The sequence below is a fragment of the Pan paniscus genome, chromosome 4, assembly GCF_029289425.2.
Source record: "Pan paniscus chromosome 4, NHGRI_mPanPan1-v2.0_pri, whole genome shotgun sequence".
In the NCBI taxonomy this organism is placed as follows: Eukaryota; Metazoa; Chordata; class Mammalia; order Primates; family Hominidae; genus Pan; species Pan paniscus.
The window spans coordinates 114,591,776-114,618,391 of NC_073253.2; the positions used below are offsets into that span (position 1 = coordinate 114,591,776).

The 26,616-nt window shown below is 43.7% G+C and overlaps 1 protein-coding gene across 2 annotated transcripts in view; it reads left to right on the forward strand.

Annotated features, from left to right (window-relative positions):
- Positions 1-26,616, forward strand: part of TNFAIP8 (TNF alpha induced protein 8) — a 127,761-nt gene that overhangs the window by 46,476 nt on the left and 54,669 nt on the right. Inside the window, exon 1 of one of the 2 annotated variants that reach the window (XM_063604602.1) lies at positions 17,625-17,785. The exons of the other annotated variant lie outside the window; for it this stretch is intronic. Within the exon in view, the coding sequence (XP_063460672.1) occupies positions 17,719-17,785 (67 nt within the window). The 5' untranslated portion in view covers positions 17,625-17,718. Of the gene's footprint in view, positions 1-17,624; positions 17,786-26,616 lie in introns of those variants that run through there. 2 annotated transcript variants of the gene reach the window in all.

Sequence of the window (26,616 nt, forward strand, 5' to 3'; positions counted from 1 at the left end):
CACCATGTTGGCCAGGCTGGTCTTGAACTCCTGACCTCAAATGATCCACCTATCTTGGCCTCCCAAAGTGCTGGGATTACAGGTATTAGCCATCTCGCCTGGCCATAAGTTACTGATAATTCTTATTCCTGAAATGGGAGAAGAATCCTTATTATGTGTGTATGCATGTGTGTGTCTCCTTACTTTTTTCTTACTCAAAAAAACAGTGTGTGTTGGCATAACCAGTAGATTGGCACACAGTTGATGAGAATACTGTAGCCAGACTAGCTCTCAGGGGAACAGTGCCTTCAGGGGCAGTGCTGTGCCACTGTCTGCAGAAGTTGGAATCAGGCCCAGTGTTGTTGAACACACTGAGGAAGCTGGCAGAAGACCCCGAGGTGTAATGGGCAGGAGGGAAGCATGTGGGCTGTTCATGACCATGGAGCTTTTCTACAGGAATCAAGCTTTGCTGTCAGCTCCTGACAGGTTCCTGGTAGTGTCGTCTATCTAAAGATGAACCCCACCTCCACCACCCACACACAGAGAAGTCTTGATTGCAGTTCCTGTGTGGGTCCTCTGGGTGTCTTCACACACACAGATTTGTTTATTATTTTAAATGAACTTGGCATTTCTCTGAGGCTGGTTTAATGGTGCCCATTAAAGAGGTGGCAGCTCCAGAGTTTCGTCTTTGTAGAGCTGGCATTTTACCATGTGAGGAAGTAATTCTGTCTTCCTACCTGTGAGGCTTATTTTCTAAATCTCCAAAACTGGAGTGTTTTTAGTTGCAATGGTAAAGCTGAAATAAATTTTTATGCACTAGTTTCTGTTCACCTAAAAGGGTAAAGAACTTTGCAGATTAGAACTACAGTTGACCTTTTTCTAGTTCTTCCACTTTTTTTTTTTGAGACAGGATCTTCCTGTGTCACCCAGGCTGAAGTGCAGTGGTGAGATCATAGCTCACTGCAGCCTCTAACTCCTGGGCTCAAGCGATCCTCCCACCTCAGTCTCCCGAGTAGCTGGAACCACAGGTATGTGTCACCATGCCCAGCTAAGTTTCATATTTTTTGTAAGAAACGGTTTCGCCATGTTGCCTAGGCTCTTTTCGAACCCCTGGGTTCAAGTGATCCTCGCATCTCGACCTCCCAAAGTGCTAGGATTACAGGCGTGAGCCGTCACACCTGGCCTTCTCCACTTCTTTCTGTGTCCCCTAATCATGTTGATTCTGGTACCAAGATAAAGAAGACCCTAGTGTGGAGAGATACAATGCATTTTTGAGTTGGGTTAAATTGATTAAATGACTTACTTGATGGTATTGATAAACTCTAAGGCAGAGATTCTCACACTTGGCTGCACATTAGAATCTCTTTCAAAAATCCAGGTGCCTCAGGCCTACTCCAGACTAATTAAGTCAAAATCTCTGAGGGTGAGACTCAGGTATCAGTATTTTTAAAACCTCCTCAGATGCTTCCAACATGTAGCGAATTTAAGAACCAGTGCTCGAGAACATGGCTCTCAACTGGGGGCAGTTTTGCCCTGCCCGCAAGAGACATTTGGTAATATCCAAAGACAATTTTAGCAAACTGGGAGGGGTTTGCTGCTGGTATCTAGTGGGTAGAAGACAGAGATGCTTCAAAGCATCCGACAATGCACCCAACAGCTCCCCATAACAATTATATGGGCCAAAATATCAGTAGAACCAAGGCTGAGAAACAATGTTCTAGAAAAATCAGGCTAAAGAAATGCCAGAGCAATGTATATGCCTGTTGTGAGGAAATAATAGCATGTAGAACTTTACATTTTTAGCCACCCGGCAAGATAATAAAAAGGAAGTAGTTTTGCCTCTGCCCTTTGAGCCTCTTCTGCGTCTGCCATCATGGAGGCCTGTCCTTGTGGCTGGTGCACCTCCTGGTTCCGATTTCTTGGGTAGGACTTCTTCCTGTAGTCCATAAATTTATTGTAGTTGAATGGCTTGGAAGAAGACCCAAGTTAAGAACATTAAACCAACAGAAATTAGCCAAAATAAATAATTTTTAAATACGCTTTTAAATTGTTTGGCCTGATATAAAGTTTTCTAAAATTACAGAATGAACCATTTGAAAGTGATTATATAAGAAATTATATAAGAAATCTGATTCTATGTGCTGTAGAGACTTTTTATTCTTTCTTCCTTTTGATTAGATAAGGGGAGGCTAAGAAAGGCATTTTTTAGTTGTATCAAAATCAGTTTTCTTTAATTTTGAGATATTCAGGATGCTTTCATAGCAGGTTATATTGACCTATATTTATCATCAAATATTTACCTTATATGATAATAATAATTATTATTATTATTATTTGAGATGGAGTCTCACTCTGTTGCCCAGGCTGGAGTGCAATGGCGCGATTTCAGCTCACTGCAACCTCCACCTCCCAGGTTCAAATGATTCTCCTGCGTCAGCCTCCCAAGTAGCTGGGATTATAGGCACAGGCCACCATGCTGGCTAATTTTTGAATTTTCGTAGAGACGGGGGTTTCACCATGTTGGCCAGGCTGGTCTTGAACTCCTGACCTCAAGTAATCTGCCCGCCTTGGCTCCTAAAGTGCTGGGATTACAGGCATGAGCTCCTGCACCCAGCCCTACCTTATATAGTTGATATCATGATCTTTATTTCCTTTGGACACATCCACGTTTCCAGAGTGTGGGACACATAAAAGATCTTCGTCATAAATAAGTTGTGTTTTTTTCTTGTATGCAGTTGTCAAATTTAGTCTTTAATCAAGGTGGTGAATTTAATTGACTTACCACCTTGATTAATTATATTAATTAATTATAGTCAAACATTAATTATAGTCAAACTGTTTTCTTCCCCAAAACTGATCAAAGTAGTCACAGCTCTTGAAATGCTCTGAATTCATTGATCTTTTGCAGGTGATTGATTGACACTTCTTTTTTTTTTTCAGTTTGTCCCTTTAAACGGGGATTTCAAGTGGTACCTTTAATGCTCTATATCAGCCTTTTGTTCTAGAATGGATTTCTTTTTGAGACAGGTCTCCCTCTGTTAGCCAGGCTGGAGTCTGGAGTGCAGTAATGTGATCACAGCTCACTGCAGCCTTGACCTCCTGGGCTCCAGCAATCCTCCCACCTCAGCTTCCTGTGTAGCTGGGACTATATGCATGTGCCATCATGCTTGGCTAATTTTTTTTATTTTTTATTTTTGTAGAGACGGGGTTCCTCTATGTTGCCCAGGCTGGTCTTGAACTCCTTGACTCAAGTGAACCTCGTGCTTCAGTCTCCCAAAATGCTGAGATTACAGACATGAGCCACTGTGCCTAGCCTAGAACTAAATTGATGTACATATGAATCTGGAGTGATACCTGTTATAGTTTTTCAGTTTTCTTCTTCCTCCCCGCGCATCCTCCTGCCCCCTCCCCTCTCCTGTCCCTCTTCCTGCCCCTCCTCCCCTTCCTCCTCACCATCTCATGAACCCTTGACTCCAGCGTAATGCAGTTTATTAATTCAGAAAACATTTCAGAACCTACCATGTGCATTTTGCATTAATTACTATACTGGTTTTAAAAATTGTTTTAGCCTATTATAGGGTTATTTGAGACACTAAGCCAGTACTCTTACGTGTTTGGGTCCCTTTCACTTCCAGTGGTTGGAGTGTTTTAAAATAAGACTAGAAGAATAACAGCTCATATGATATTTGGCATGAATACTCCTTCAGTTTTGGAACAACATACCTGTTTCTTCATTGAATATTAGCAGTGACTCCATAATTCAAGGGATACTTTAATTGTAGTCTAATCCTGGCTTTTGTAACTGTGCTTTTAACTTAATTTATAATTGCATTAAAAGTATTCTTGGCCAGGTGTGGTGGCTGACACCTATAATTCCAGCACTTTGGGAGGTGAAGGCGGGAGAGTCACTTGAACCCAGGAGTTCAAGGCTGCAGTAAGCTGTGATGGCACTACTACACTTCAGCCTGGGCAATGAAGTGAGATCCTGTCCCTGAAATAAGATAAGATGAAATAAAATAATCCGTTTGGATATGTAAACATTTAGGTTTTTCTTCTGGCTTTGGAGTTTGTATTCCAACATGAGGTTTCGAGAAAATAATCAGTTAATACTGTAGAGACCCTTTCCTAAAAACTTGATTTAATGAGAACATTCCAACGTGTGCTTAATAACACGGCAGCTGTTGATGGTCAAATTTTCTCCTATCTGAGAGTCTGAGTGAGTGTGCATATGTTGAGTGTGTGGTGTGTATGCGTACACACATGTTGTGGGAGAGTTCTCTGCTAGAATTGGGGAACAAGATGGAGAGAAAGATAATTAAATGAGTGCTTAAGGATTGAGTGGATTAAGTCCAACTAGCCTGGAACCTCTCTGGTTTCTTGGTAACCAGGATTATTATGGGTTATTTCTATGTATATTGGTGCACCTTTTATTCTATTATGCTTGACAATACCTTCTTTATGTTAAAGAACGCCGGGGTGGATTTGTAGCCCATGTCTAGATATTTTCTAGAATAGAATCTGTTTGTCCATACATGTGAAAAGAACTGGCTTGGTTTAGGGAGTACATAATTAACAAGGTGGGACAGGAGTTACTAGTTTTCATTTGTTTGAAAGATGTGAAAGAGGGATTAGACATGTTCTGTGTATCCCGAGGGCACAGCACCAGAACCAGTGGATTGAAGCACAGGAAAACAGATTTCTGTTCAGTTCAAGGAGTGTCCGAAGAGATCATGAACCATGGGTTGGTGTTGGGGTGGGTGGAGTGTAGAAATTGCCTTTCAGTGGAGGTTGTCAAGATGACTACTGGGAGGGGACACAGGGGATTCAAGTAGTGGACTGGGAGTAGACGTTGGACTAGATGATTTTTAAGGTTGATTTCAATCTAGCGACTGTGATTTTTAGGACATATTACATCTCCTGGAAAATGAAAAATGAAGATACATCTGGCAGTTGGGGAATTTCAGATTCATTGGTTCAGGGTCCCTAAAGGCTTTTTCTCTCCAACTTCTTCAAGTCCTCCTGCAATTATATTCTTTCTCTTGCACGTCAATTTCTTTCCAGTTATGGAAACATCCCTGTCACCATCAGAACATGCCTTTTTATCACCCTTCTTAAAAAACAAGTTAAAGAAATTTCTCTATTCAATGTAGCCTTCCAGCTCTATGGCACTTCTCTCCTGCCCATTCTGGCAGAACTGCTAGAAGACTTGTCTCCTGGGGTGTGTACAATCTCCCCTTCCTGCTGCCCCTCCCCACTCCACTACTCCTCAAAAACCCTTTCTGTTAAGGTCACCAAAGACCTCCATTTTAACAAATCCCATGGCCTGTTCTAGTCCTCATCTTTTTCAGTCTCTCAGTAGTAGTTGGCATCATCCATTCCGGCCCCCTTCTTTTTCTTTTTGTAGTATGACCTTGTAACCACCCCCACCCCCTCACTTCCCTTTGAAGCACTGTCCTGACTTGACTTCCAGGGCATCACATCCCCTTTTTTTCTCCTACCTGAATAACTGTTCTCTCCAAGGGCCTCTACAGATGGAATTGCCCCAGGGCTTAGTCCTTGACTTTCTTCTCCATACTACACTGTCTCTAGGGTTCTTAACCTGCTAAAAAAAACCAAAAAACGAAAAACAAAAAACTAAAAAAGACTAGACTTGGCTGGGCACGGTGGCTCATGCCTGTAATCCCAACACTCTGGGAGGCCGAGGTGGGCGGATCACAAGGTCAGGAGATTGAGGCCATCCTGTCTAACACGGTGAAACCCCGTCTCTACTAAAAACACAAAAAAACTAGGCGGGCGTGGTGGCCGGTGCCTGTAGTCCCAGCTACTCAGGAGGCTGAGGCAGGAGAATGGCGTGCACCCGGGAGGCGGAGCTTGCAGTGAGCCGAGATTGAGCCACTGCACTCCAGCCTGGGCAACACCGCGAGACTCCATCTCAAAAAAAAGACTAGACTTGGATACCAAGTCTAGTTAATTGAGAACCTTTGGGGAAGACTTGTGGGCATCAGTTTTTGTTTTGTTTTGGTTTGCATTGGTTTTTTTTATTCATATTTTGTTACTGGGTATACCAGCTTACAGCCAAGATTGAGAATCTGGATGATTTCTAGTCCTGGAGGATAAATACCAAATACTAATAACTTCCAAATTAATGTATTTAACACATTTTTCCCAAACTCCAGATGTGATTATTCTGTTGTCTGTTTTACATTTCCACTAGAAATAGGCATCTTGATTGCATGCCCCTTACCCCACACTGGCTCCTTCCTGGGTTTGCCTTTCGTGCATGCAGCTCTCAGGCCACAAGCCCAGGAGGCATCCTGATTCCTCTGTTCACTCATCACACAGCTCACCTGGCAGCAAGTTCTTTCCACTTGCCCTAGCAAATACGCACATCCTAAATCTCACTGCTTCTTCTCCCACCATCACTTCTCTTCTGGGTAGCCTCAGAAGCCTCCTAACTCCCCTGTGCTCTTGCACTGTCACTCTCAGACAGTCTTTGTGCAATGAGAATGGTCTTATCGCTGATCACAGTCATTCCCTTGCTCCAACCCCCCACGGCTTTCCATTCCAACGGACAAACTCCCCACTCCTTACCAGGAGCTACAGGCTCCCCTTCATGTGGCCTCTGCCCAATTCTGCTACCTAATTTCCTCCCACTCCCTCCTTTCCTGCCTCAGTCAGGCCACACTGACCACCATGCTGTTCCTCAAACTTCCCAAGCTCTTTCCTCCTACTTCAGAGCCTTTGCACACACCCCTTCCTCTGCCTGGAAGCCCCTTCCCCATAGATTGTTCCTTGGCTCTCACTCTAATTTTTCTCAGGTTTCTGCTCAGATGTTACCCCAGGAGAAAGCCTATCCAAAATGCTCCTCTCTCCCACCCACTCTCTAGCCCCTGCCTCTGGTTTGTTTTTTCCCTCCACAGCGTTTATCTCCACTCAAAATCCTGTTTTTCTAGCTATTTTGTTAGAACTTTTGTCACTGCTCTATCCCCAGCACCATCAGCAGTGCTCACACGCAGTAAATGACCTATACATACTTGTGGCTGAATGATGAAGTGCTACTCCTTGAGGGGTGGTCCCAGGACCTTGGCATTTCATCACTTCTGTGGCCCTTGGCCCCTTTTCCAGCCTCTGAGCAGACCATGCTGGCTATGGCCAGGATCTCCTGCTAAGTTTATCTCAGAACCTGCTCTCTTCTTGCTGCCTCCCATTTGGCCCCCTGCTGTTTACCAATAACTCCAGAAATACACAGGCGTGGAGAAGTTGAGCAGCCTCTGGCATTTTAGTGCTAGGTGGGGACCTTTCACTTCTCTTCCTGACCATTCCAAACGAGTCCATGCTGCTCCCATTTCTGTAGACAGACTGGTCCTCCATAATCCACTTTCCTGATTTTCCTCCCCGTTTTCTCTGTGCCCCTCCTTGGTCTTCTTTGCAGGCTTCTTCCTCTTTGTCCAATATCAAAACGTTGGTATTTCTTAGGCTCTACCTGGATTCTCTGCCCTTCTTATTCTACTCTCTCCCTGGTGACCCCGCGCATTTCTAGGGTTTCAGATTCTCTACATGCCGGTGCCTCCCAAACTTACATTCCAGGCCCAAGCTCTTGTCTAAGTTCTAGACCTGGGTGTCTAGCTAGAAAATGTTCTTTGATGTTTCATAGGCAACTCAAATTTGATGTGAAGAAAGCTGAACTTGCCTTCTCTTTCACTTTTCCCCTTAGTCAATGACCCAGGTAACTATCTCGAAACTTGGAAGGCTGCTTCTTCTGGCCTTACCCCTATGCCCAATCAATTGTCAGTATAGTCAGTTCTCCCGTGAATAGCTGTACACTCTATATACTGCCTGTCACTGTGCACTGCCACCAACTAAGACCAAGCCACTGCTGCCATCTCTTTCCTAGGTTACTTAAAGGACAGTTGCACCCCCTACACTTTCTCCAGTCTAACATCCTATGCTGCTATTGGCCTCATAAAATGTCCATCTGATTGCATCATCCTTTGCTTAAAATGCCTCATTAGAGTTTTGATAAAATCTAAACTTTTTAACAGGGCTTATAAGATCCTTAATAACCTGTTCCCACGCTGGCTGCATTTCTTGGAGTTTCTCGGAAATATCTGCCTCCCTCAAGCACATTCCCACCCCCCCCTGCATACATACACATCACTCCTCTGGCCACTTGTTTGTCATTTACCCTAGAGTCTAACATAGGGCACAGTAAGGCCTCAATAAATATTTGTTAAATAAAGGTAGGAAGGCAGTGGTCCTGGATTTTAATTGTATGTCCTCACATTTTAATTTAATTTACCTTAAAAATGTAAATGATTCCAGAGTCAAAAGTTGCTGTTTTATTTTATAGTGCTGTGTATGTTTCCCTCCACTCTGTAGTTTCCAGAGGGTTATTAAAAATGGACTAAAAGAAGCATGTGGGCTTCTGTTAGCAAATCAGTTGTAATCTGTGTTCTTTGGCTGTTGAGTGCTGAGCTTAGGAGGCTGCCAGATGGGGACACAGGAACCAAATCATCTTTGCTTCCCAGTGGGGAACAGGGGCATAAATTGGCTGAATGGGCTTCTGCAGTAAAACTCCTTCAATTTGAGCTTGTGTAAACCAGGATCAAAATACCTGAGACTTGTTGAGACTTGTCTAGACTGTTTGTTAAACTTTCAAACCTGTTTGGGAAGAAGGCTTGGAACAACAGTGGGTTTGGGTCTTGTGAAGTAAATCTTATTTAAAGGAAATAGACAAAAAGCTTAATCATGTTTAATTTGTAACATTATAGGTAAGACTGTTGGTTGCTGTTGTAATGACTCTAAAAAAGAATAGAGAATATTTTTTTCCTTAGAAGTTCCAGGTTCAATGATGAAACCCCATCTCTACCAAAAATTCAAAAATTAGCCAGGTGTGTTGGCCAGTGTCTATAATCCCAGCTACTCGAGAGGCTGAGGCAGGAAAATCACCTGAACCCAGGAGGTGGAGGCTGCAGTGAGCCGAGATCGCGCCACTGCACTCCAGCCTGAGCCACAAAGCAAGACGCCATCTCAAAAAAAAAAAAAAAAAAGAAGTTCCAAGTTCAACATTCCCAACTTCCCCCTCGGGGCTGGGAGCTCCTGGGTGAGGTTTCTAAGTCTCCATCCTCTCAGAACTCCTATCTTTAACTTCTTCGTGCATGGATCAGAGGGGCCTCCAGTCACTGCTGAGTCACAGGGATAAGCAAAAAGGGAATGACACACTTCCTGCCCCAAGTTCTAGGGAGTTTTTATGGTTTGTTTTTCTGTTTCGCTTTGAAAATTCCCTGAAAAGACAGAAGATTGCCCCAGCCACCTCCTGATTGGCAGCCTCTATTTATTTATATGATTTCATGGGATATCCTCTCTGCTGTGCCTTGTAACTCACAGGGTTTTTGAAACCTTTTTTCGTTATCACAGCAGTATTACATGTTTGTGTAGTGTATTTATCAACTACAATTTGACCAATAAAAAAAAAAGAGGCACTCCTTATTGTCACTACCCAGAAAAAAATATATTGTGAATATCATCATTCCAGGCTCTTTTCTGTGTGCTTATAGTTTTCTCTTTAAAAATTATATATGGCTTAATATAATTTCTTTGCTTTTATATATTGTTTTGTAGCCTTTGTGAAGAGTTCTCATGTTATTAATACTCTGCAAGATCGGTTTTAAAGATTGCATTACTGGCCAGCCGCAGTGGCTCACACCTGTAATCCTAGCCCTTTGGGAGGCTGAGGCAGGAGAATTGCTTGAGGCCAATGGTTCAAGACCAACTTGGCCAACATAGCAAGACCCTGTCTCTTAAAAAATAAAAAATAAAAATAAAAAGACTGCATTACATGCCATATATGGATGTGCCATAATTTACTTAATCAGTCCCCATGTGGATAGTTAGGCTCTAAAAGTTTTCATATGGGGTCATTGTCATAACCCCGCGCAGTTTCCTTGCACTTGTCCACACTTCTGTCTATTTCATGGGATGTATTCCTGTAAGTGGTTCAAAGGGCCTGTGGAGTTTTAAGGTTTTTGATCTTTATTGTCACTTTGCCTTCCAGATGTTTGTCCTGTTTTACATTCCTGTCATATAATATAAACTCCTTACCATGTCCTATATGGTCTACATATTCTGGCCTTTGCCTAACTCCCAGCTGCTCTATTTTATTTAATTACTTAATTTATTTATTTATTTATTTTTGAGACGGAGTCTCACTCTGTCGCCCAGGCTGGAGTGTAGTGGCGCGATCTCAGCTCACTGCAAGCTCTGCCTCCCGGGCTCACGCCATTCTCCTGCCTCAGCCTCCCGAGTAGCTGGGACTACAGGCGTCCGCCACCATACCCGGCTAATTTTTTTTGTATTTTAGTAGAGATGGGGTTTCACCGTGTTAGCCAGGATGGTCTTGATCTCCTGACCTCGTGATCCGCCGGCCTCGGCCTCCCATAGTGCTGGGATTACAGGCGTGAGCCACCGCGCCTGGCCTCCCAGCTGCTTCTTACAGCTTTCCTCCCCTTGCTTCCGTCACTGTAGCCACACCAGCCCCTGTCCCCTCCTTCCCCTGAAGCATGCCTGGCTTGTCCTGTCTCGGGCTGTAGCACTTGCTGTTTCTGCTGCCCAGACCATTATTCCTGTGGCTTTCAGCATATACCTCCAATGCCACTTCTGCTAGAGTGGTCTCCGTCAGAACCCCCTGTTTATTTTTGCCCTAGCACCTTTCACAATCCGTCCTTCATTTATGTATGTGCTTACTGGTCTGCTGCCGCTTTTTCCCACTGAATGTCAGTTTTGTAACACAGGCAACCCCTTATGTTTCATTTCCCATGTCCCCAGCATCTAAGTCAATGCCTACCATTCAGTAGGTACTAGGTAAATGCAGGTGGATTCATTCATGCTGAATGAATGAAGAAATCACCCTGTCGTTTAGGAATGTGTGGTGTAATAGGGCTGATGAGGTGTGTATAGTGATGGTTACCTCTTGGAGCCAAACATGGCTATCTCTTGGAGCAAAATGTGGGAAATGCTGTAAGTGTCCAAATATCACGGAGATGCAGGAGTGGGAGCAGTGACTGGCTACAGTGTCATGAAAGGCTCCATCTGAGCTGAGCCTTGGGAGACTGGCAGTGTTTTGCAGCTGGTGATGATGGAAAGAATCCGAGGGGCTGAGGAAAGCAGGTGAGCAGAGGCCCAGAGGCAAAACAGTGAAGCACGGTGGGGGCAGGACTGGGGACTGCTTTAAGTCCTATGTTGACTCATGGACTCAGACCCCTGAGCAGCAGGGAAGCATTGCGTGCTCCTCATCAGAGGGTAACATGGTGAGAGAGGATATGGAAGTGCTTTTTAAACTTAATTCTAGGTACACATGGCAGTGTTAAGGGTGATCGGGCTGTGCTTTGAGAAAATGTATCATGAGGACAACTAAGTAAGAAGCAGAGGAAGTTCAGGCCAGAGGATGAGCCTGAAGGAGGTTGGGGTGATGGGGCTGGAAATGAAGAGAAGGCAGAGGAGTGTTTTGAAGGTGAGGAAAGAGGGAGAGTGGGACCCACGATGACACTGAGCCAGAGAGTTTTAGTTTGAATGACTGATGGGAAGATGAGATATGGAGCCCTAGAAGAGAAGCTGTTTGGAAGTAAGAACATTTATGAATTTAGTTTTGACCCATCCCTTTACTGAATTAGTGAGCCTCTTCCAGATTAAACCAGCCCGTGTGCCCTCCTTTGTCCTGAAGGGGCTTGGGTGACAAGAAGAGAGAGGAGACAGGAGTATATACCACAGGATAGGGGCTCGGGCTCCCATGGCCTCTTCCTCCTCTGTAAGAAAAGGACTGCATTTGTGGAAAGGGGAAATGAGGCTCCAACTCCTTTCCAGGAGATGAGATGTTGTTTCCTGGAAATGTCTGTTCCCAGACCCCCATTGGGAATGATTTGCTGCCAGCCCTGTCGTTGAGTAAATTTCTTCATTTTGTTAGGCTGAGGCGGATGGGGGCGGATGTGTGTTGACTGTGGAGTACATGAACATGTGGGCTCAGGGTACAGATGGGAAGAGGCCCAGAACTGGGTGACACATCATATTTTCCCCACAAACATTCAAAAATGATGTGTGCTTTTCTTAGGGGAAAAAATCAAAAGGAAAATACTCAAGACGTTATAATTCTGATTGCTCTCTAAATTGGAAAAGGTTTTATTGTTTTGGGTTTTTTTGTTTGTTTGTTTTTTGAGACAGAGTCTCGCTCTGTTACCCAGGCTAGAGTGCAGTGGCGCGATCTCTGCTCACTGCAACCTCTGCCTCCTGGGCTCAAGCGATTCTCCTGCCTTAGTCTCCCAAGTAGCTGGGACCACAGGTGCCCACTACCACGCCTGGCTAATTTTTGTATTTTTAGTAGATACGGGGTTTCACCATGTTGGCCAGGCTGGTCTCGAACTCCTGACCTCAGGTGATCCACCTGCCTCAGCCTCCCAAAGTGCTGGGATTACAGGTGTGAGCCACTGTGTCCAGCCTGGAAAAGTTTTTGAAACTTACTTCGCAAAAAAAATTTGGTTTGAAAATAGCCACATGGGTAAAACTACATAATGAGAAAGCTGTCTGTCCTCTAGAGAGGGAATGGAGAATAGAAGTGCTTGGCTAGCATTCTCTGGATTGTTGTCTTTTCAAGAAACCACCTTCTGCTACCTTAAAAACAAAAGGAGGTTTAACAGAATGCAAATGGAAGTGAGAATGGGAGACACACAGATGAGAAGACAGCAGAACTTGGTGAGTAAGTGACCACCCAAACCAAGGGAGGAATCAGTGATGACTGAGTGACAAGGTTGTGAAGGGAGCCAGAGAGGTTAAAACAGAGAGAAAAAAATAACAGGTTGGTGATGGAGGGAGGATGAGAAATTTAACTTGGGAAATATCATATGTTCCCTTATTAGCCAGAATTTCTAGAAATTTACAGAGAAACTTACCTTACAATTGGATAGTTTTTCTTGGCAAATTGAGAGTTTAATTAGTTTATTATTTTATTACGAGGGATCATGTTCAGTTTTACATGAGGTTTTGCAATGGAAGAATGCTATAAAATGTCAGGCCTCTGTTTATATTCAGTTCAGTAGAGAATAAACCACATTCAAGTGCCAGCATATTTATTGCAGCCAGCACTCGGTGTTTCTTTGCTTTCTAAATGCTGATTTAGTGTTTTCATTGGTGGTACAAGTGTGAAGAGAGACTTGAGCATGAATCATAGGAAGACAGACGTAGATGCTCATTCTGCAGGCCTAGGACCCAGCGAGTGCCGCAGCTGTGCTGCTCACAGCTAGTGGTGGGATTCTGGGCGTGCCTTTCAGCCTCCTTGGATGGCCCTGTTTTCCTCGCTTGTGAAATGAGGTTAGATGGTATCAGCGGTCTTGCCAACACCCAAGTTATCTGATTCTAAGAGAAATTAGAAGATAGTCTTCTTTTTTTGCTTCTAACAACATTTTTACACAATTTATACTTAAAACATAGAAATAAGTACTATATGATAAAAAGGCCTACCTTCCCACACTTACCTTTTGTGCAACCCATTTGGGCGGGCAACGTGAATGGCAGCTGTGGTGATGACAGACCTGAGCAGTCTCTGCCCCTGTGCTGGCCCTCAGCAGCAGCTGTTCACACTGCTTAACTCACCACTCTACCTGGCCTTGGGAGGTCTTTTGCCTTTCTATTAAATAGAAAGGTGTTCTTCCTATTTTCCACACAGTTTGCTTTTTGTGCTTTCTGTCTGGTGAATCATGGATGCTTTTGCGATATGATATGAAGAGAAAAAAGCCAGCAGATGTAGGCTCATATCCCAGCATTCTGCTGAACAGATATGTTAACTTTATGGAGCTGGGTTTCCACACCTGTAATCCGAGGATAATGATGCCCACCTCCCAGGGTTTTGGCGAGGACTGAGTGGACCACAGTGAGAGCACCATGCACACTGTGGACATCTCCAGGTGCTTAGCAGCAGGATTTCCCCAGCCTTGTCTAGACATGGACCATGCAAGGCCATGTCCAGAAAAGGTTGGGGAAATCCTGTGCTGTGCAAGGCCTCCTTTATGTGAGAAGTGAGTCTGACCATCCGCCGTCTCTGTTAGGCCATCTGGAAAATGCTTCTGAGCATATTGTTTATCTCAGTCCCTGAGTCTCCTGGAATAATTCCTTCTCAGCCTGCCTTCCTCCCTGCTTCACCAATGACTCTTTCCTCTTTGAAGAAGAGGAGAGAGACAAAGAGGAGTAAGTTGAATAGAGGAGGGGGAAGCTATAATTAGCGCCATGGTTTAGGCAGGCCATTGAAAGAGTTAGCATGGGCAGGATTCAGCATACGAGGAGGGTACAGAGAGGACTGATGGGAAGAGAGGAAGGTTGAACAGAAAGAAAATGAAATTAATCTTGGCAGCCATGGCATTAAGCACTAGGGATTAGGGAACGTCCTGGGAATGCCAAAGCATAAAGGCCAAGGTGTTTTGTAGACATTTCCAGTTCTGTTTGAGGCTGTAGAATTAGATGAAATAAACAAATGAAAGTATCTTTTTATGCAGACACAAATGTCATCACTCTTTTGATGATTTTGTTGAATGTGCTTCTGATAAGGATGTGGGTAGCTATAAAGGAAATATTTTTCTTGGGGTATGTGATAAGCAGTTGATGAAACTAGGCCAGCGAGAGCATGTGTGTCTAGAGATTGTTCTGGGAGGGTAGGGGTTAGGCCTCATGGCCTCTCCTCTCAGCCCTGCCCTATTGTGCAGGGTCCTGCTGAATATGCTGCTTAACCTCTCTGCTCTGACACTCGCTTTGGAAACTGGGATTGCCACCCACTTTCGCTGGGTGTGGGGAGAGTGAAATGATGTAAGTGATAGTCTCTTGCTCTGAGATGCCGAGATAATGTGGAGTACACACACACAGAAGAGAAGGATCTCATTTTCTCATGGCCACCATCATGTGTTTGCAGAGAGATAGAGAAGAAGTACCAGATAAGATGGCCGCAGACTTCCCTAATGACAGCTTATTTGGTATTACTGTGACACTCCAGGCTACCTCCATGACTGTCAATGCCAGTTGCACTCTCAGGGGCTGGGGGTTAGGGGTTGGGGTACAGATTAGCCCTGCGCTTCTGCTGCAGAGTTGTGCCCACCAAGAAAAAGGCCAAGAGCCAACTATATTCCTGAGCACAAATTGCTTTCATGAAGCTAGGCCTGGACAGATTCTTCAGCCACTAGGCCACCAGGCAGGGCTCCTAGGGCTGGAAGTCCTGGCTGCCTCCACTCTCCTCCTTGCCTTGAAGCATGGGTGATGCATCCACATTGGGCAATCATCACAATGTTGATCCCTGAACCTACCTAGAGTGTCTTAATTCACAAGTCCTAGGGAAGCATGGAAGTGCTGTGCATAGTCATATCTACAAAGAGATATTAGCTTTTTTTTTTTTTAAACATAAGGCTATTCTGTAAGGTTTGACTGCTTCATAAATACTTACTTGAGAATCTCCCTGCTCTCTAGCCTATGTCTGTGATGACTCTTCTTTGTTCCCAAATCTAGTAGGATAAGCAGGATGCTAACTGCTGGGACTGGTTTAAACAGCACACTTTGAATAGATCTGGGGATATCTTGGGCATTCTAGTCTCAAGTGAGAGAAAAGGAGTGTCTTAGGGAAATGCCTGTGCAGATGCTTTGCTTTTTGTTCTCCTGTGTTTGGAGAGCTCTCTCCAAAACCAGGAGTTTCCTGCTGGGTGTAGAGGTGCCCACTGGATACATGAGGCTACCATGTCCTCTGCCCTTGCCTGGTGTTGGGACCTTGCTGGTGCCTCCCCGACTGGGCCTGGAGCATGTGTAAGGGCCCTGATGCCATGAAGGCAGTTGTTTTCACATAGGACTGCAGGATTCTTCCTCCAGCCTTGTCTTCCTGCAGCCTCACTGCACTGCCCCGCCCCATCCTCCCCCAGCAGAACTGGAAAGAGTGGTTCCTAGTGACCACCTAGCCACGCAGCCACCACTGAGGTCACATTTTAGGGAAATGTGAGAGGCCTGTTCCACTGTTTAGATGCAGTATTTCTGCTCTTTGTAGCTTACCCTTGGAATTGCCAGTGAGTCACAGCCTGGGAAGTCCTTGTGATTTAGGGTCCTGCACTTCCAGGAAGAGCTTTCTCTTGACATCTTCTTTGACCCTTAGTCCCTGATGTTTTCATGGCATGAAGGGCCAGTCAGAATTTGGGGAGATAACACAAAAGAACACAAAAATATGGTTTCTAAGGTATAAATGTCATATTGCTATGAGTTAGTCACATGATAATGTAGGCCAAAGAAAATAAGAAATACAGAGATATGTTTGTAAATTGATGTTGATTTGGTATCTCTTTTGGCCTCCTTCCCAAATTAGTATTGGGCATTTGATTTTAATTTAGGTCAATAATAATGCTCATTACTGCTTGAGAACTCTATGTGCATCAGGCAATATGTTATTTGCTTCACGTGGTTCTCGTTAAATCTTAATAGCAATTCTGTGACATTGATGATGTTATTCTCATCTTACGGAAGTGCAAAATTGTTCAGGGGTGTTAAATAACTTGCACGTATACACAACCAGAAGGTGGCATAAATAGACTCTGAACCAGGCCTTGGAGAGTTTGTCCATCACCTTCCACTTTTTTTGCTAGGTGCTTGGTAGTTTCAAGGTAGAGTGTTATTGCTACAGAGTATAGAAATAAAATCAAGAAGCTTACCATGTAGGGAGAGTAAGATAGATAAACAACTGAAGATAATATAAGGACAGCTGTGATAGATACCAAAAAGTGTTACCAAGAAAGGTCAACCAAGGTGCAGTAGGGGCTAAAGGAAGAGATTGAGATCATACATACCTAATAGGGATCACCCAAGAAAAGCCTTCTTAGAAGTGGTGCACTTGAATCTTACTTGGGGGAGTGGATAAGGAAAGATTTGTGGGTGGCAATGACTGCCAAATGCCCAGGTAAATAAACAGGCTCCTAAAGAAACTATTAGATTGTATATATGCATGTATGTGTATGTGTACATGTGTGTATTGTGTATGCCTGGATACACTCACACTTACATTCATTATGAAAACCTTATATACTCTTCTAAAGCAAAAGGCTGATGATTTTAAGTAGCAACATTGTCCAAACTCTGTTCTTAGTTCTCCTGAGAACAGAAACACCTCTGAGCAATACGTATTATTAATAGACGTTCATGTTTATACAGGTAGGAATGAGGTGTTTTTTTTATTTTCTTTTTTTCAGGCATCTGTGAATGGGGCCTCTCCCTTTTTTTTAGTTTTTTTTTTTCTAAGTATCTGTTTCTATTTTCTAGCATGTTGAAACATTAGACTTCCTGTTTCTGCTTGATTTTGAATATACTCCTGTTTGCTTGTTACAGGTAATCTTGCATTTCTATGTAGTTGTAGTTTACAGGGAGCAAGTGCAGGCAGCAACCAGTCCATCCCTGTTGTGAATGTGGAGACCTCTCTGGACTCACAATTAAAGGCTACCTAATGCATTCCACTACAAGTGACGAAACCTAGCTCCCAGAATAACAAGCAAGACAACTTTCAAAGTGACTGTAGTTGACCAGTGCCTTCTGTGCATTTATGTGGTAAGCTTATGGTAGATTTTTCAAAAGAATAGTATAAATTATTTTGAATTATTCTTGAGAAGGACTGAGTCTCCCCGAGGGTGATGCAGGTTCCATAGGGTACACGTCAACAGGGTGGTTGCATGCATTCCTCAAGTCTGTATGACTCTACCAAGATACTGTGAAGTTGTCCTTCTGATTGCACACAGGGAGAAAATGCTGAAACTAGGTGAGTTAAAACGGCCTTCAGAATATGTTTAGATATAATGTCTTTGTTGAAATCTGGTAAAATGTTCAGATGACTAACATAGTATTGCTGTCTTCAAGGAAATAATGTTTGGTCGTGGCTTTAGAACTACTGTGTTCAACAAATCACTGTTTTGTTTTGTTTTGCTATGGCTCTGGGTGTGGGGAACCAGTGTTAAGCAGGGAGAGGTATGAGTATTGTGGGTGGAAAAATGGCATTTAAAGTTTGCATGTAGACAGTTTCATTTGTAAACAGATAAAGATTTGAAATGTTTCAGAGTTGGGACTCTGAAAAGATTGGATGGCTTTTTCACTCAGAGTTTCTCTTTTACATTTTCCATGTGTTTATTAACTGTAGGACACCTCTGGTTCCCAATGGTCTGGTAGCAGTGGTAACACCGTGGGGCAACCCGTAAACACAAGGGTGTTTATTTCTATTCTCTTATTGGATAATTGTTTGAATATTGCTGTTGCCATTTTCTCTAACAACCAAAAAAAAAAAAAACAGTTTACCTTACATATAAAGTATTTTGTACTTTTAAAATAACACCTTAGGTTTGTTTTTAGCCATACTTAATGCTCCCACAAGTAGACTTAATTTTATTTTTAAAGTAAATTGAAAAAGTTATCAAGGATTAGAATAGAGTGTTTTAAATAGCCCTTAAAGTTATATTGGTATTTATACACTTTTGTTCAAGTTGATATATAATATTTGCTTAGGTTTACTTAAAATTGTTCTGCTCAACAGATTTTTTGGAGCTTAAATTTAATACTAGGGAAAAACTAGAATTTGGAAGACATAGGTGGGTGTTGGTATATCTAGTCTTTTGGTCCATTATTGAACCCTTGGCAGCCAATAAATATTATTTCATAGAGTCCTGACTTCTCTTGTATGGAATGTGGTCACCTGCATATCATTTATAGTAAAGGTACATTCGTCTACTAGATGCCTAGAGCTGTGCATGTGATCCTTTCGTGTGTGTGTGTGTGTGTGTGTGTGTGTATACCCGGGAGTCTGAGGCAGGAGAATTGCTTGAACCTGGGAGGTGGAGATTTCAGTGAGCCGAGAATCGCACCACTGCACTCCAGCCTGGTGACAGAGTGAGACTCCGTCTCAAAAAAAATGGTTATGTGTCTGTGACTGTATGTCATTGCATACATAGAGTTGAGATCAGAGCCAGCTTTGCTTGGGAGGATTTTGTGGAAGAAGTGAGTTTTGGGTACAGTTCCAAAGGGAGGGTAGGTAGCGTACTTTGGCAGAAAGACGTGTACATAAAGCTTCCAAGGCTGGAGTGATTAAGTCATAAGCATTCAAGGGTAAGCATGAACCATTTGAGAACGAACTGTAAATTCATGGTTGAAAATAGCCAGGCTAGAAGTGAAGGGGAGGCAAGGTTGTGCGTGCCAAGCTGAGAACCGTAGTGGCAGAGTGGCGCGTAGGAGCTTGTCTACTCTGTTCCTGGTAAATTTCACTCTTGGATATCAGCACATCCTGACCATGTTGCCATCTAGTGGAACTGGCTGGCTGAATTGCCTGTGGGAGCATCACCACCTTTTCCCAATTCAGGATAAACTCTAGTGTGATATCCTGGCAATAGGGAAACGTACTTCTCTTTTGCCTAGGAATTTTAAATGAAGAACGAGAGAGAGGAGGTGAGTGCTCTCCCCAAATGACATCAATTTAAGGAATTTCTCATAGACAGTGTCTGGAGTCCAGGGCATGACTGCTGAGAATGCTGGGTGTACATGTCCATCAGCTTAAGGCATGGAGTGAGCAGGAAGCAGTGCTTGGGAGGTTCTGCAGTGGAGTGAAAGCATACCGCATCTCGCTCTGGGCCCTTTATGTTTCACCTGGGCTGGCTTGTTTTTGTCATGTGGTTACAGAGTCCATCCCAATGGCAGAGAGAGCCCTCTGACCATAAGCACCACACCCCACAGACCCCAGACCAAACACATTGTAAAGGTCTGTAATCCTTCTGCCCTCCCTTCCAGCCATCCATGGACATATCTATTCAGCAAATACTTCTTGAATTATGTCCCAGGCACCTTCCAGGTACTAAGGCAGTGAACAAAGCAGATAGAAATCCCTGCTCTTGGAGAGCTGATATTCTAGGTGCGGGCAATAAACATCAACAAAATAAATAAGTAAAATATATAATAAGTGGAGAACCGAGTGCTAAGTAGAAAAAGATATTTTCAAGCTGAAGAGGGAAATAGGGATTGTTGCAGGGGGTGAGAGGGTGGAGGTGGGTAATTGTGGTTGCAATTGTGAGTGAATCCTCACTGAGAATGTGATTGATATTAGACTCACCTAAGAAGTGTGAGGAAGCCAGATGTGGATATCCTGGGGGAAGAACTTTCCAAACAGAGGGCAAGCGGCTGCAAAGGCCCTGAGGTGAGAATGGGCTGATGTGTTCCAGAAAGAGTACAGAGGCTTAAGGGAGGGGGAGAGATGAGTCAGAGAGGTGGTGAGGGGCTAGATGGTGGGGCCTTGTGGACAGTTATAATGAATTTGACTTGTACTGGGCATGAGATAAGAAGCCATTTGATTTAGTCCAATCTTCTCATTTACAAATGCAACGTAGGCCAAAGAAATCAAGGCAGATGTCCCTGATCATCCAGCCTCATGGTGTGAGAGCTGGGATGAAAACCTGCCTCCTGCCTCCGGCACTCTTCCGTCCACCCTGCCTGCCCTGGGGGATACATAACCACGTGCAGCTGTAGACTTCCAAGTGCAGTGGTCTGAGAGGAAGAAAAGTGCTGTGGGCTCCTCCAGCACCTGTGTTTCAACATGGTTCATCTTAGATGTTCCCCTGCTGTGTCTCTGTCTACCTATAGAGGCCTCATAACAAACACAGAAAGGCTTAGACTTCTTATTTCAGAGAAATACTCTGCTGAATATTGCCTTGCTTTGTTTTGCTATGGAGATAAATCCTTCAGGTTTTCCCAATGATATTCTGCCCATTAGCTGTGAAGCACAAGAAGCTACAGTCTCATAAAGCCTCCTCTATTTCTTATTTGCATTCATTTTTAAGCTATTTGGATATAATAAATATAAAATTTCTACAGTCCTAAGAAGTTTGATCACCCCATTCTCCGTATCACCCCCTCACCCTGAAAGTTGGTAAGACTGAATATTAAATGTTATTTAAAATGAATTTGAAAACAGGATTACTAGTTGAGGAGAGAATGTGAACTCGCCACCAAGTACAGCTTAACATGGACCATTTTGGCCCAATACTCATTGTCTTCTTGTTTTACTTTGAACAAGCTCAAGCCTTTTTTTCCCCTTCTATCTCCTTTAGATCTTATGACCATTGTCCTCTGGACACAGGCCAAATCCTCTAATATCACTTTATGATGAAAGTCAGGCCAGTGCTAAGTATAGAAGAAAATGACTTTGTGCTGTCATCGGCATTGTCTCCTGTTTAATTGTCTCCTAGCCTGTATCCAGTGGACAAAGTGACATGAAATATTTGCTTGTGGAGAGAACTCGTCCTGAATTCTCTTGCCTCATTCTTTCCCTTCCTGTTATAGCAGAGCTCCCATTCTAGACTATATGAGATTTACGTCATCATCATATCTTGCACTTGCATATGTTTGTATAGCACTATTTCTTTTTTGCCAACCAAGGTGATTTCATGTTTATTTGTATATGTTGTCTATAAATGAGCTTGACATCCCACCAGCTTGAGCCATTAGGGTTAGCATTGATTTGCTTCCTTTGGTATCATTTCTCCTTTCAGTAAAATTGCCTGTCACTAGAACCTGAGGGCATAGAACTCTGTGGTCTTTTGGTTTCTATTTTTAGGAGAGTGGTGCTCCTCAGGGAGCTATCTGAGCTGGATTTGATGAGAAGCTAAGAATGAGTGCTTGCTGGAGGTAATTTCGTTATCAAAACTCAGGGTCATGTGCTTGGAAGTTAGCAGCCAGAAAAAAAAAATAAAACAAAAAATGTCAAGGCTAATAGGACAACAAAGTACATGCAGAAATGCAGATATTAATGCGGGGCTGCCGTGAGCACTAGGCCATAAGAAAGCTTGACAAGAAGCATTTCTACAGTTCCTGTTTACCATCTAAACTGGAGCATTACAGCATTTGCTGCATGTGGGAGATGGAGAATGAGAGTGCTCAGTTAAAGTTGCCACCAAAGAAAGCCTCATTAACACCCTAACTGATTTCCCCAGCTTCCAGAAAATCTTTCTGTTGGAATTCAGCATCTCAGCTGTAAGACTGCCAAGTAGAAGTGCAGAAATGCAATTTGCTGTCTGCGGAGCCGCAAGTGGACTTTGAGCACATTCTAAGACAAAAATCTGGCCAGACCTTAATAGGCCAGGGCTTTCCGCTGATTTGCCCCTCTCCTGCTAACTGCTGAATAATGTTCCTCCCCTTCACCACATGTGCCCCTGAGCTCCTCACCACACCTTCAGCTCCTGGGAGAGATCCCAGGGCAGACCTGACATCCTCATTCCTGGCTCCTTATTCCAGATTGGAATCTGGAACTTTGACACGCACACACACAGACACCTTCTCAGCACCTAGTCACACCCTACAAGTCTTGTCCTTTTTGCTCCTGTCAGGCAGGCAGCCACCCCCAGTATGACAAGGATATTCTCACATGGGGATTATCAGGAAGCCCCGTCAGGGAGGGTAGGGCAGCACCAAGCTGTGAGTCGGAGAGGAAGATCAGGGACCCAGGTCCTACCTTACAGACCCCCTACCCCATCTGTGCCTCTGTGGTGTGTTAGCATCCACCCATTTTTCCCCAGCCTTAGGACTCTGCTCTCTGCTATCAGTCACCAGACAGGCCAGACATGGCCCTGCTGGAGAGGAGGCTTTCGGGCTACCCTCTGGCCTTTGTTGGACAGCAGGCTTGAGGAAATGGGCAAAAGCATTGATCAGTTGTGCATCCTTGGGCTCCTTCACTCACTCTCCTTCAGGTGTTGGGAATGTTGTAAAGCCAGCAGCAAGATTAGAAATTTTCATGCACTATTCCTCCTTAGCTGCCCAGGATGTTACATCCATTGTGGCTTTTACTGTACAAGAAAGAGAAACCCCAGGTTAGACTTGTTCATACAAAAGAGTTTTTTTGTTGGCTCACATAACTGGAACAAAGTTTTGATTTAGCAGTTCAGTGATGTCAAGAACCTATTTTCTAGCTTGGGCAACATCGTGAGACTGAGACTCTATATATACAAAAAGTAAAAAAGAATTAGCCTGGCATGGTGGTGTGTACCTGTAGTCCCAGCTACTCAGGAGGCTTAGGCAGGAGGATGTCTTGAGCCCAGGAATTTGAGGCTGCATTGAGCTATGATTGTGCCACTGCACTTCAGCCTGGAAATAGAGCAAGACTTTGTCTCTCAAAACAAAAACAAAAAGGCCCCATTTTCTGCCCTCTGTGATTGAGCTTCATCCTGAATTGGCGTCTCTGATGTTGATAAAATTCTACAGCAATTCTAGACTTCATATCCACCATACACTGTCCAGAAGGAGAGAGAGAACTGGCTTCTTGTGGTTGTGTCAGAGAAGCAAGTGACTTTTTCCAGAAGCCCCCAACACATTTCTGATGTCTCAGTGACCAGCTTATTGGCTATGGCATCTGCTGTGATGATTGGCTTAGGCTTGGGTTGCCTAAACCCGTCACTCTATGGCAAGGGGTTATGGGATTTCTGTGATTTATTTAAAATGATCAGGATTGCTACCCAGGGAGAGAGAAATGGACATGCTGTTGGGTCAGCCACAATGTCTACTACACAGGTCTCCTCTTGTGGTGTTTTTTTTGTTTGTTTGTTTTGTTTTAACTGAGTTTCTCTAATTTGGTGACTGGCTATGGTATGTAGTAAATGGGGCCCTGTATATGGGATTGCCAACCCCTGATGACAAATGTCAGATGCTATCAGGGAGAGCAAGAACACAGATTTTGTGAACCACAGTAGCACTGCAGATCACAAAGGGATTCTCAGAGGTCGATAAAGCATCACCAGGGTACTAGTAGGTTTGGTAAGTTGAACAATGAGAATAAGAAGTGGAGCAAATTAATTATAGACAGCTCTTCAATCTATGGTAATTACATGCTCCGATAAAACACTGAAGTCCAATATAATTTGTATGTAAAAACTGTTTAATAAGGCCATATGTTTCTGCAAAGAATGGCCTTACATTTCATAACTATGACCTTAATCACCATATTTGATTAATTATTTTATCCATTTTAATGGAAATAAATGGGCTGTGGATAATGTAAAGCTTTGGAAGCTGCACACAAATAAATAAAATGGGGCAATCAGTCATAGAGAGTTTCATTTAGTTTTCTCTAGATGAGTCCTCCAGGAGGATGGCTGTCTAGAGCAGGGGAAGGGGCTGGGGCAACATTCAGAAGGCTGGTGAAAATGAAAGTCACAGTGACACAAGAAAACACCATCTTGTGGTAAGTCAGTTGGAGCAGAAGAGGTAGCCATTTATCTTTTAGATGAAATCTGTGGCTGGAGTATCGGATTCCAAACTCCAGAGCGTTGTCCCTAGCCAGCCAATCTTCCCCACCACATGAAATGTGTGGAAATATACGCACAGGGGGCCAGCCAGAGCAGAGGAACCCTTTATTACCAGGGAGGCTTTCACCCAGACCCTAACAAGGAACTTGAGTGAGCTAGACTGCCCATGTGGGTCATAGAAATTCGATTCAGGAACATTGGGCTAGGCTGCAGAGGACCACTGTGCCCAAAGGCATGCCCTGCTCCTGGGAGGCTGGTTGCAGAAAGGAGCCCTGAGCTCCTGAGGCCACCATGGAGGTCCTGGAGATTTAATTCTATTAATAGTTCCTCTTAAGATACTCATCATATCAACTTGCTCGGCCTGTTTTCTCATTTGTGAACAAGTTTGAGGAATGGGGAGATTGAATAAGACAACCTCGAAACCTTCCTTTGAGCATTAGCTTTCCGATTCTTGGGTTCTGGGCAGGGTGTGGCAGGAAGTGTCATGGAGAGCTGAGGTGGGGGTAGGGGTGGGGACTTTGGTCCTCCATATCCGGACATATGAACAGACAGGTGATGGCACAGTTTCTGTGGTATGTGCTGCAGATGTCTTAAATAGCCACCAAGTGGCTGGACTGGCTGAGTGGCGGTTTGAATTGCACCAAGTTGAGTATTTTTAGTTGGATACCACAGATAGTGCATTTATGGCCTTAGTTCACCGAATAGAGGGGTCGTTTCCTTTGCCGAACCAGAATTGGATGTTGGCTGCCAGGCTTGTGTTCTGGGACATCCAGATGTCGGGGTATTGTGGGAGCGGTGCACATGAAGGAAGCTCAGTGACTCCTGGCAGGTACTTCTGTTATAAAGCGGTTTCAAAGCCGTAGACACCTTTTATTCAGGGCTGGTGAGCTTCACTGGTGTTTTTGGTCTCCTGCTTTTTTTTTTTTTTTTGTAAATCTGATTACAATGGTGTTGCACACTGTTGTGGTTTATCGTTTTTTAGTGATCCTGTTGCTCAATAACCCTCCAGCGCTCTGCTGTGAAACAGCACCAGAACTCCACCTAAGCGAGAGGTTGCTTATTTGTTTTTAATGTTAGTCTATATAAGTCAATGGTCCCAAACTCAAATGTCCACAGGAACCAGGCAAGTAATATGAATGTGTAAATAGTGCTCTATGTGAACAATCTCAAGTCGTGAGACCTGTGGTAAATTTAGAAACAACAGGTCTCATCTAAAGGCATTGAAGTTCAGTTAAAAAACTTAAAACAAACAAAAAAACTACATGAGCTGGATTCGGTCCCAAGTCTACCAGCTTACGATCCTTGGGCTATAAGCCATCTGACTTCAACTATCACTGCTGTGTTTGCTCAGTCTCAGAGATACCGTATTTATGGATGTGAGCCTTTTATAGTTTCATTTATATACTTGATTCCAGCTTTTGCCTTAGATGAGAAGACTGGCTATCTCCGGGATAAGAGTGCCACCAAAATTTTCACCCACAGATTGGAAGCACATCAAAAGAAATCATATCTTCACGGAAGTCATTTTTTTTGGTTCCTGGCCTTTAGAGGTTGAATCTGTTTAGAGAAGTAGAGATGGAAATCTCAATCAAAACAGTTCTGAGTATTTTACATCATTTAAAAAAATTTGCATCACTGAAGAGAAGGAACCCTAAGCATTTGAAACTCTCACTTCTGCTTTGCAAGTTATCTGCTGGCTATATTCAGTCTTCTTTGTCTTCTTGGTCTTAGGCAGGCATGGGGTTAGTGGCCAGGGCAGAACTGGGAATGGGACAAGTTTGTGTTCATTCTTCTCCCAACCCTTGTAACAGCCTTAATTTCTGTATCTCTGTTTCCTATCTGGGGTGCCCTCTAGTCCTCATCTCTGAAGGGAAGGAACAAAGAGATGAGTGAATTCTTTACTCTTAGCTGTTAGTCATCCACCGGCTTTTCCTCCAAGGGATGTTTAGTGTTTTTAAAAGAACCTGATGGTAGAACAGAAAATCAGAGTTTAACCCAAGGTATCACCCTTCTAATGATAGTATTTCCTGTACTGCTAAGAGCATAATCTGGGGCTTGGTAGCCTCTCAGAGATAACACCTTGTGTTGTCCCCTTTAGGTTAGAGCTGCGGAACCAGCACCAGCCACTGAACATGAAGAAGGTTTTGACTTTATCTTTTTAAATTTGCATTATTCAAACCCATGTCAGAGTCCACGCAAATTCTTGCAAATGTGTTTTTGTAAGAGCTGGGTGTCACCCTGCTTCCCCGTATTTGGTGTTGGCCAATGGGAGAGTTATGGGAATGTCATATTCCTTCCTCAAAGCCACTTAAAGCTGTGCTAA